Source organism: Haliotis rubra, unplaced genomic scaffold (assembly GCF_003918875.1).
Source record: "Haliotis rubra isolate DU_JTF1 unplaced genomic scaffold, ASM391887v1 Scf707, whole genome shotgun sequence".
NCBI classification, from domain to species: Eukaryota; Metazoa; Mollusca; class Gastropoda; order Lepetellida; family Haliotidae; genus Haliotis; species Haliotis rubra.
The window spans coordinates 282846-295000 of NW_025767421.1; the positions used below are offsets into that span (position 1 = coordinate 282846).

The window sequence follows — 12155 nt, forward strand, 5'->3', positions numbered from 1 at the left end:
TGGTCCTATGACAAGGTGAACTACAGCCCTGTGGCACTGTTCTGATTTGATAATCTGGTGTAGTTTGATGGCAATGTGTTTTGATATTGTAGATGTGTCCTAACTCTTATCCTGATCTACATACTATAGGCGCTCCTGACCATGCAGCCATGAAACTAGTTCCTTCACTGATAAGCAGGGTGTATGTTATCTTGCTATTAACTTCAGCAATATTCACAAATCAATTTTATTCACTGTATTGAATTGAACGATATCCATGGCAGTTTAACTGATTTCCATATTGCAGTCTATGGTGGTGGAGAAACAAGACATGGCTTCGTGACAGTTCGCGATGGTCTTAGAGAACTTCAGGTTGTGGATCTGGAGGAGTATGTGGAGGAATATTTAATGTGGAGTTTGTGTCAGAGTCTATCTCAATAAATCTGGTTGTTTAATTGGGTCTTTTGAACAAATGTAAATCCAATAATGAACTAGAGGAGGAAATCAATTGAATGGTGAGCAGCCACCAGGAATGTTACTGATCCTAGTTTTCCTCTACACATGCTGTGGCTGTTGTGTGCAGAGTGACATGTCTTCAGCCATGCGTCTCAACCTTCCTCATTTCTTTGTATTTATTCTGTGTATCCTCTGCCAGTGTTATATAAGACAAGAAACCATTCCAGTAAGGTACATTACACTTTGTGATTTGAAGAGATGGATCAATAATACATGGGAGTAAATGCTACAATCATATAGTTTCAGCTAATTGTAGAGGTCTAAACAATAACGCCAAGTGAAAAGAAGTCATGAATTTATATGGAAAGAAGAAATTCTCTATCATCTGTTTGCAGGATGCTCCAAAGATAATGAAAATCTTATGACTGACTGACTTACTGACTGAGTTTGGTTTTTACGCCGCTTTTAGCAATATTCGAGCAACATCACGGCAGGGGACACCAGAAATGGGCTTCACCCATTGTGCCCATGTGGGGATTCGAACCCGGGTCTTCGGCGTGACGAGCCAACGCTTTAACCATTAGGCTACCCCACCGCCCCAAAATCTTATGAAAATTAAAGGGGTCTCGATAATGTTATTGCACTGTATAAGTCAAATGCACTAGTCGTTGCAATCTTCTTCAGCAACAATTTCAAAATGAAATACATCAGACTTACCTTAATGACACTTATTATTATATTATTTTCAATGTTACAGTTGATGGTACGAAGTTACCTCTCACCACAGTGACTTAATCAGTGAACAGAAGAATTATGACATACATTCCAAAACCTAATCCCTCTGCTGTATGTTCCTTGTATACTGGACAAAAATAGTTAGGGATATACGTAAATTTTGAAATTATGAATAATGATCTATTTCTTCATTGACACACTGATAAAATATCAATCATAAAAATAGCAATATCCCTAACTTATTTTGTCCAGTATATGTTGTTCTGAACCGCCTAGTCACAACTGTCAGCACAACTGCCCAGATAGCATTCAGACGTTGGCCCAAAGTTGGCAATGTTGGCAAAACCATTGCCAACGATGGGCCAAAGTCTGAATGCTATCTGGGTGGGACACAACTGATTGCACCAGGCAACACAACTATATATAACGAGTATATGGATGGCAGCTTCTTCTTTATTGTATAACACGTTTCTGGGCTACTTCTTGACCCCTTTTCAGGTGATTCATTTTTAATTTTGTTAATTTTTATTATTTTTATTGTAACACAACTGATAACACAACTGGTAACACAACTGACAGTACACCTGAGACAAGGACATGACATATTATTTATTTCTTAAGGAAGTTATAGTGCATAGGGAGAGAGTGAGGCACAGAACCACACATGCACAGAGACACACATAAACACCTCCCCACATACACATTTTGTCAGATAATTGATAAGGTGGTTACAATGCCTATCTTTGTTGTTTTTCTGTCCTAACCTGGTGGTATGAAAGATTGCAAAAAGTCTCAACCATGAGTTTACCTGTCATGAAAAGATTATTACATACATCAGAGATATGGCTTGAATATATTGATGGTAGTATAAAAACTTAGTCATTGGCACCCTTACCAGGTCAGAATAGGTTCCCACCCGTGAAGATTCGGGTTAGAATATTGATCTTCAGTAACCCATGCTTGTCGTGAGAGGCGACTAACGGGATCGGGTGGTCAGGCTCGCTGACTTGGTTGACACATGTCAACGGTTCCCAATTGCGTAGATCGATGCTCATGCTGTTGATCACTGGATTGTCTGGTCCAGACTCGATTATTTACAGACCGCCGCCATATAGCTGGAATATTGCTGAGTGCGGCATCAAACTAAACTCACTCACTCACTCAGAATGGGTTCCCGAGCAATATCCAGAGATGCCAACCCTTACGCTTTGGGCGTAATTATTACGATTTTGACCATTAGATTACACCATTACACTTAATCTGCGAAAATTCCGCTTTTCTACTCGTGTTAAGAAAATCAATAAAGTGGAAAAATTTTCACAGGGAAGTGTTTCGTAACACACCGGTACAGGGGTTCAGAAATGGTCTTACTCCTAGCATCGCGCTCCTTCCAATTAACTTGTAAGGAATTAAAGTATTTTGTGTCACATGGCCAACCATATTCCATGTATGGAGCTTCATAATGATTGGTCACGTGTATTTCTGTCTAGAATCTTTCCTATCCATGTGAATAAACCTTCTTACAAGTAATTTTTATAAAGTTATCACCTTTCACTAAGCATTTGTTTTTTAAGTATTACACTTTTTAGGTCCAAATTACACTTTTTGACCTCCAGTATTACACTTAGGCCCAAAATAGGGTTGGCATCTCTGAACATATCTCTGTTGCAAGAGGTGACGGAATGGATGGGTTAGTCAGTTTTTGTGGATCATTTGATTGCTTGTACTGCTACTCATGATATCAATCACTTGAGCGTCTGGTCCAGACTCAGTTATTTAGAGACACCTGCTATACTGAGTATTGCTGTGTGTGATATTGATATAAACACTTCACCCTGTTTACAGCTGGCAACAGGTTTTGGTGACCTTAGTTTAGATATGAGTCATCACACATAGATGTGAACTCGCATGTATTCCCTTCAGCAGCGGAGGCATTAACCCTATTATAGAATAGATAGTTTACATGTTACTGTGAAAAGTTAAGGTAAAATCATTTGATAGGATGCTACAAAGATCACAAGTAGGAAATCTGGACAAAGATCTCAAGTAGGAAATCTGATGGATGTTATTTGTGTATCACTCGCTTTGTCTAGAACTTATTTTTTTATAAATTTGGCTTGCGACCATAAATATTATACAACAGAAACTTTGAAATGGTCCCTTTTTGAGTCAGCTGGAAAGTGCATATACATGTAGACCAACACATCTGATAGCAGCAGTGTGTTTTAAATTAAATGTCACATTACTCATTCTACTTTCTGAGGAAATTAAAGGATTCTCAGCCAACGTTTGGCACCACCTTTTGCTTAAAGTCAACAGGTCTGTGGGCAAATTAAAAAAGTTGCACTAAGCAGTGATTTTGCTGTAGGCCTTTATTAACACACTACTCAAGTTTCAGCTACCTCTTTCTGAAGACAGCTTCCTGGTAGTGCTGCATTGTGGGAAAAGATTTTATTTGATAGAGGGATTATGACATAATATTGTATTCATATTGTACTTATTAAAGTCTTTTGAGCCTTTGATATGCTGATGCATTAAACACTATCAGCTGTTGTTTGAGGGTGGAGGGCTAGCTTAATTGTTAAAGTGTCCACTCATCCAACTGAAGACCCATGTTAGATTCACTATCTGGGTACAATGAGTGTAGTCCATTTCTGTCTCCCTCTGGGGCAGTGGGGCAGCATAGTGGTTAAAGTGATTGCTCGTCATGCCGAGGACCCATGTTCGATTCCACACATGGGTACAATGTGTGAAGCCCATTTCTGGTGTCCCCTGTCGTGATATTGCTGGAATATTGCTAAAAGCGGTGTAAAACCATACTCACTCACTCTTTCTCTCTTCTCCTTCCTCTCACTCTTTCTTCTCCTTCCACTCACTCACTCACTGTTATTTGACTCTAAACCATGAGTATCATCTCTTTCCTGGTAATCAGTCTGTTTGTCTCCAAGGACAACTGCCAATCAACTAAGATTCCTTTCATGTCTCCCATATTGAAAACAACGCATGATGAATCCTTTCTCTACATGCTCCCTCTGGGCATCCTCAACCCAGATTCATAGGAAGTATGTTAATACTGACGTACCATTGGTCAATACATAATCATCCACACACAGATGTTATCACAGGGGAAGGGTATAAAACCTTGAAATGCGAGATGATATGTTTCAGTCTTACAATCTCAAGTATAAACTAATCATGGTACGCTATAGTGTTTATTTCATTAACTGTTGACCCAGAAACAAAAGGGGAAGATATAAATTCATATTATTGCAGATCACTAGAACCATGGGTTAGAATATTAAAGGAAAAGAAAATGTCCATTTCCCAAATGTTGCTCTTGTGTTTCAAATAATATACACGTAATATTAAATGATCAATTATAACAATTGGTCATTACAAACTTCCATATTTCAGCATACATGAACATACATAAAGCCATATACACAATGTTTCTTTTTTGTGCATTTTCATCTGAAAAACATTAGTATTCTTACCACATGTTAAACAAAGTTTCATTCTTTTATTTTGCAGAAACATTCAGGCAATTTTCAACATTCATGAAAACATATAGACCCGATACACAATGTTTCTTTTATGTACATTTTCATCTGAAAAACATTTGTAGTCTAAACCACTATCTAAACAAAGTGTCATTCTGTTATTTTGCAGAAACCATGCTAATTCACAGTGCGCTTAGGGCTCACAAAATGGGTGCTGTGTTTGTGACTGGTTGAAAATAATGAAATACATATTGTTGTGAATCTGAAGGCACACTGATACCAGTGGACAATACTAAGACTGTAGAAGCTGCATAAATTGATCTGTGAAGGAATTCATGGTATGGGGCTCCACAGCTCTGTGTGTGTCCAGCCCAAGGCAGCTGAGTGAGAGCCTGTCACTGAAGTAGTCAATACCCTTCTCCTGTGGCCTATTTCATGCATGATTTATGGAGATATGTCAGCAGTGGATCGGACCTTAATGAGAGATCCACTGATTGTCTACTGTACTCAGAGATATTTCGAGGCAGAGAATGAGAGTGTGGCACTTTGTAATATTTACCAAACCCTGTAGCGTGTAATTACATTTTGTTTGTGGTCAGTGTTGTAATTGCTATTATTTGGACGGAGGCTCCAGGGAGAAAAGAAAATGTTTCTGTGTGAAGACAGAACTGTAAGCTTACTAATTGTGTTAAATGGCAGGTGGTATATGAAATTAGAATTGCACCAGTATTATTTGATGAAAACAATTTTCACAGTCCATACCCTCGATCCACTAGTGCTTTTGCCATTTGTGATGGCAGTTGACAACAAAACATGTCATGCAGTCCTTGTTCTGAGACCCTCCATTTACGTAAGCTATTCTGGGTATCAATATCTCCTGTATGTTATGTGGGTATCAATATCTCCAGTATGATATGATTATTATACCCTTTATCTTCCAAACCTCTGTCCACAATCTGTATTGTGAGAACTTGTCTCCATCACTTTGTCACCTATGACTTTAATACTGTGAGGTGATGGGTAGCCTAGTGGTTAAAGCGTTTGCTCATCACGCTGAAGATGTTGGTTCAATTACTTGGGTACAATGTGTGAAGCCATTTCTGGTGTCCCCCGCCGTGATATTGCTGTAATATTGCTTAAAGCGGCGTAAAACCATACTCAGTCAGTCAGTCTCCAAATGTCTGTTGCTTGTGACTGTAATTTGGGGGTTTGCTGTTTTTTGTGTCTAGTAGTTTGAATGGTGCTTATAGTGAATATGTAATATCAAATGGATCCACGCCTAAATATTTTATAACAGTAGGGAAGTATTACTTCCTGAATTATCAGTAATGACTTCAGTAGAACTGTCACCATATTGGTTGCAGTAAATGCTCTGTGTTTCCTGGCTGCATGACGGTAAAGTGGAAGAAACATTTCATACTGTAATTAACCATTCAGTTGGGTGATAAAAAACATTTCTCATAAACAAATCCTTCAAGACATATTGCTTTGATGAGATCAAGGCATATCAAATATGTAGGAGATACTTCTCCGGTGAATTGTAGTACTATACTTTGAAGAATATTCTACAGTCTTACCAAGACATCATTCTTAGATATCTTGGCCATTGAAGTTGATTAGCTGGGTTTTCTAGCATGTGACATCAAATGCTAGCTGCAAAATTGCTGATGCAATATCCACTCACTGATATATAATATGTACACTTGTGTTAACATGTTTGATATCACAGGACACTCCAGTGAAATTGTCTATTTAAAGAAATTATAAAAAATATAACATATATTAATCTGAAGGATATATGTGAACAATTTGGACAGATTGCTGAGCAATTTTATAAATTCTCTTCCTTAATAATTATTTATATCATACAGAAATATTATAGTTTATCTTGTAAGTTCTTATTTTTGCCCTATGAAAAAAGGCCTGTCAATGCTTACCAATTTTAAAAGCTATGAATTAATTTCCCTATGCGCTGCTCGGATGTGGTTTGACCACTGTTACCGCCCTGTGAACAGCCCTGTATATTGTTGTTAATAATTAAAGCAGTACATTTTCGCCCTGATTAATTAGCAAGTAGAAGGTGGTTTATGACAAGGAAGTGAAAGAAAGCTATGACTCTAGTATGAGGACAAGGTCACATATGGCTGTGCATTATCAATAGCAGAATTTGTATTCATTGGAAATGGCCAGTGTAAAATGATATCCACATTTTCCTTGCTGCAGTACATTTTTGTGCTTTTGTTGAAAATGTTGGTGTAGCATTGTTTGGGTTCACTGTTCTACTCTTTTTATGGCTGGGAGATTTTGCAGATTGGTGTTGGGTTCATGTATATTTATTGAAAAGATCACAGCTAACAATTTCCGGGTTGTAATCCTCCAGGAATTTTTAACATGTAGATTGTATGAAGTGTATGCTGCAGTAGCAATGTATCTGTGCAGAGAGTGATTGTGTTGACCTCCGTACAGCACACATGCTTGGTTATGTTGGAATAGTAGGTATTCATCTCTGACTACAGTGCTGCTCATGAATTGTGTATGAACACAAAGTGTCAATACATATCATTCATCTCAAGACATTAATATTTAGAAGGAAGTAAGTTTAAATGTATGAATATACTATTTCCACAGTGAGGGCTGTTTGTTGTATTTGTTTATGAAGGTAGCATGGAATTTTTGTTTTCCCAGGGTACAATATCTCTGGTTTCCCACTCCTTGATGTTACAAAGTTTGTGCTTAAAGGCACTATGTCACATCACACTTCTCTAAAGATGAATAATGTATTTATCTCAATAATACTATCAGCCCTCAGGGAAGCTACCATATAATTTGTTTAAAAAAATTATGTAATTAGATTACAATATTAAATTAAATTAAAAAGTTTGAATGAATTAAATGCAACGTTGCATTAAATCAACTCTACCCAGAAGAACATTATTTCAACCCCATAGAGTTATGTCCCTAGGAGCGTTCTTCATGAATATGGCCTTTGCACAACTTGTGATTGTAACCAGTTCGTCAAACACCGACTGACACCGCACGCGACAGTTTTCAGTGTACGGAACAATTGTTTACATTCCATATAAGACAAGTGTTCTCTGTTTGGAAGCTGTTCGCCTTGAAGTTATCTATCTATCTATCTATCTATCTATCTATCGGGTGGTGGGGTAGATTAGTGGTTAAAGCGTTCACTCATCACACCGAAGGCCCGGGTTCAATTCCCCACATGGGCACAATGTGTGAAGTCCATTTCTGGTGTGGTGATATTGCTGGAATATTGCTAAAAGCGGTGTAAAACCCCACTCACTCACTCACTCACTCACTCACTCACTCACTCACTCACTCACTCACTCACTCACTCACTCACTCACTCACTCACTCACTCACTCACTCACTCACTCACTCACTCACTCACTCACTCACTCACTCACTCACTCACTCACTCACTCACTCACTCTACAGAATGGAACCCTCTTGGTGCAGTGGTGGTCAGACTGAATGTCATTTATTGTCATTGTATTCCAGTGGTGGTCAGACTGAATGTCATTTATTGTCATTGTATTCCACAGTTGTCAGGAACATCCATTATAGACCAATGTCATGTTACCTTCTGAGTCTGCCATGGAGTGATCCATCATACTGGGATATATTATCAGTGGGATACTGGTGTCAGGCTGTAGACACGATAATCTTCACCTTCCTCACTGACACACTTTCCAGACTGACCATGTATGAAGGCTAAGTTGGTTTGGCTAGGAATGGTGGTGTTTACTGTACTGGGCCAGTAAGAATAAACATCATCTTGGTTTATTGGTGGTCAGAATGACCTCTTTCCACTCGCATGTTGTACATAGATCAGGCCAAGGTACATTAGATATTTTACTTTTATTACTCGCCCTCGGAAGATACTGTAGTTTAATATTTTTACGGCAATATTACACTAGTGTAATACCCCTAGACACATGACGTCATAATGGTTACATTTTTTATGTCAAAATGCCAATGCCTCTGTGGCAATGGCATGTAGACCTTGCTTGACTTGTGGAAAATTGATATGAGAGTCATCACACTGTAGGCAGTTTCTATCAGTTTATGTTTCTAGAGTAATAAACAGAATACTAAACTCGCTTCCGTGAAATACCATTTTATTACTCATGAAAGATTTAGTATTCAATTCGCTTTCGCTTCGTTTGATACCAAATCATTAACTTATTTAATAAAATTGGTATTACACGGAAGGTCGTTGAGTAACCTCTATTTCTATGATTACTGACCTATAGCACATGTGTTTTCACATTCATGGTCTGATCAGCACAAGTACGTATTGAAGTCAAAATCTTTCAGTGGCAGTTAAAAGTTCTACACAAAGAGGGAAATGTTGTGGATGTCAACATAGTTGTCATGTCCATGTTGATGTTGTATGTGATCATCATGCAACAGAAGTTGACATCCATAGATTCAACTCCCCCTCCTATTTATTAAAGTCTATAGATAAATATATCAACAATTATTGCTTCACAGACTGCTTTAATGTACTCATTAACAGGCCCAGAGTAGACAATATTACTGATCAGTGAGGTCGCTAAGTGTACAAGTGCAACACAAGACCTGCCCGTTTTGTTGTCAACTAATCAAGAACTACCTTCAGATGAAAAACATTGCATCACAAATTTTCTTTCGTTCTTCAGACAGTGAAATATGGTATATGTACAAACGTTCGTGCTTTGTGTGAAACAAATCCTTCAATAGTATATACTAGCACAGATGCTAGTTTGTATGAAAAATATATGAGAAAAAGCCTCATACTTATTTACTGATGTTTTTCCTTGATTTTGATGGCGTACAAAGTAGTCCTCAGCTACACAAGATCTTATTAAAGCATTGTTGTACACTGTTTTTCCAACGCTTGATCGACAAGGCTGATTTCTCTTTAAGTGGTCAGCAAAGCTTTGCAGGAATTTCTCGCCTGCATGTCTGTAGGTGTAGAATAACTAGGTGTAGAATAACTAGGTGTAGAATAACTAGGTGTAGAATAACTTGGTATAGAATAACTAAGTGTAGAATAACTAGGTGTAGAATAACTTGGTGTAGAATAACTTGGTGTAGAATAACTAAGTGTAGAATAACTACATCAACTCAGAGTTACTGATTACATGCCCCTTGACAAATGTTGCGTCCTCCCTCCTGGCTCTGTATCCTCCAAAGAATACCATAACACCTAACTAATAGCCATTAGCGGAACAAAGTCTTGAAAAGTGTTAGCTCTGTTTCTAATTCTTATTCACTCCTGATGTGTTTCTGTCCCTCAGGTGCTGCCTTTATGAAGTTTTCTCATGTCACCAAAGAACTGGCATCCATGATGAAAAATTTGGTGAGTTTGTAAATCTGGGATTGAACTGCATATGATTTTATATCAAACAGTTTCAGATATTGTTATGTATTGAGAAGTTTCTGCAAGGTTATTGGCCTTGTTGCATGTCATTCGACAGAAATGCATACTGATTTCAAGTCCAGCCTGATAGTTTACACCATTGACTTGAGTTTTTTAAAATATCATGGGAATTCACCAAACGTAAGCCAATTTGATGATGCAGGTAATTTCTTGATGACGCAGGTAATGTTTTATTGATCCAGGTAATGTTTTAATGACCCAGGTAATGTCTTGATAACCCAGGTAATGTTTTAATGACCCAGGTAATAATTTAATGACCCAGGTAATAATTTAATGACCCAGGTAATGTCTTGATGACCCAGGTAATGTTTTGATGACACAGGTGATGTCTTGATGACCCAGGTAATGTTTTGATGACACAGGTAATGTCTTGATGACCCAGGTATTGTTTTGATGACACAGGTGATGTCTTGATGACCCAGGTAATGTTTTAATGACACAGGTGATGTCTTGATGATCCAGGTAATGTTTTGATTACACATGTGATGCCTTAGCGACACATGATACCTGGACACTGATGATAAGACAAACATATTTGTATTGCATGAATAGATAAAGGCGTCCATTCTGTGATAAAGTCCTCGTAGTCTTGTGTATGTGTACACACACTGTCCAGCCTAAAGTGATGATACATGTGAGCTGACATGATACACGACAAATCAAAGTGGATTTGCTACAACTTCCTGTTAAGTCACACTCGGCCCCAGCTGCTTCCTGGCATCCAAGTAAAGGGGACGAGTTGTTTTCACTGACTATGTTTCATGTGCTTGCACTCAAACATAGAGGGCGCTGGTGGTCCAACTGTGTGCAATTATACAGTTCAGACTTGTGCCCTTTGTTTGTCAGAAACCAATGGTCTTGGGTTCGAATCCAGTTTCCCCTGATTATAATTCCAGGTTTCACCTGCTTTGTTTAGGCTTTCATCCCACATTATGACAAACTGAGATGATCTGTTCTGTCTGGCATTAAGCCAAACTCTCTCACAAATATAACTAATAACTATAACTGACCGTAGATAAGTCTAATTTTGAGGACCAACTAAGCAGTCCTTAGAAGGGGGTCGGCTTATCTACAGGCTACACTTTCGTCAAACGTTTTTTCTGGTGGAAGGAAAACATTGTATCGCCTCGCGTGAACAAACAAGACCAAACGACTTTGTCAGTGAAGACGTCAAATTTTCAATTAAAAATCACCAAGATTATTTACCTTTTCAGCTCTAATTTGTTTTTGCTGGGCATTGGATTATATGCAGGGATTAAGATTACTGTGTGTATGTGTCTCGTATATAGAGCTGGAAATAACAAGCAGCTCATCTTACATTTCCCAGCCATCTACCGGTGATTTAGTTAACCAATACCCAATGATATAAAAGATGAATTCTATGAAACCTACAGTTTGAAAAGCAGAAAATCTGTTTTCTCTCCTCAGGATAGATGACTACCAGACTCACACATACACCTATCACTGAACATTCCTTAACTGTTGAGAAAAATAAATAACGTGTCAGTCATTTATGCTTGTTTGGGTTTGGTGTGTTTGGATGTAAGGGACCTGTTCCAGCCAGCCAGACATCATCTGTTATAATTAAAGTGATAACACCCACCATAGTTTATAGGCATCCATGATTGCTCATTTCCTTATCCTGACTCATGCTCTTTTTTTGCTTGTCTTCTTCTTCTTGCGAACATAGTGGAACACTTGTATCTCCCTAATTGAAGCTCCCTTCAATTTAAAATCACTAATTAGTATTCACCACGAGTTACCTCCTTTCCACAAGCGGGGAGCGAGAGAGCCACCCTCTACCCATGTGCCTCACTCTCTCCTTCTTAGCCCAGTGAGCTGGGCTGGGCGTGAGCGCCTGTGTCTCCGACACACTATATCCTTTGATTATATTTAGTTAGTTACCTCGTATAGACATCTATAGAGGTTTAGCTAGTATCCTTCAGCGATTATATATTGATATTTAGTCGTTTTCTACAGTTTATTCACGGGGCCGCCCGTGTTTGTTTCAGTGGATTACGTTGATGAAAATTCTG

The 12155-nt window shown here is 38.3% G+C and overlaps 1 protein-coding gene across 1 annotated transcript in view; it reads left to right on the forward strand.

The window, feature by feature from the left end:
* Nucleotides 1-12155, forward strand: part of LOC124259025 (arf-GAP with SH3 domain, ANK repeat and PH domain-containing protein 2-like) — a 96998-nt gene that overhangs the window by 33494 nt on the left and 51349 nt on the right. Inside the window, 1 exon segment of the mRNA XM_046693101.1 lies at nt 9977-10038. Within this exon segment, the coding sequence (XP_046549057.1) occupies nt 9977-10038 (62 nt within the window).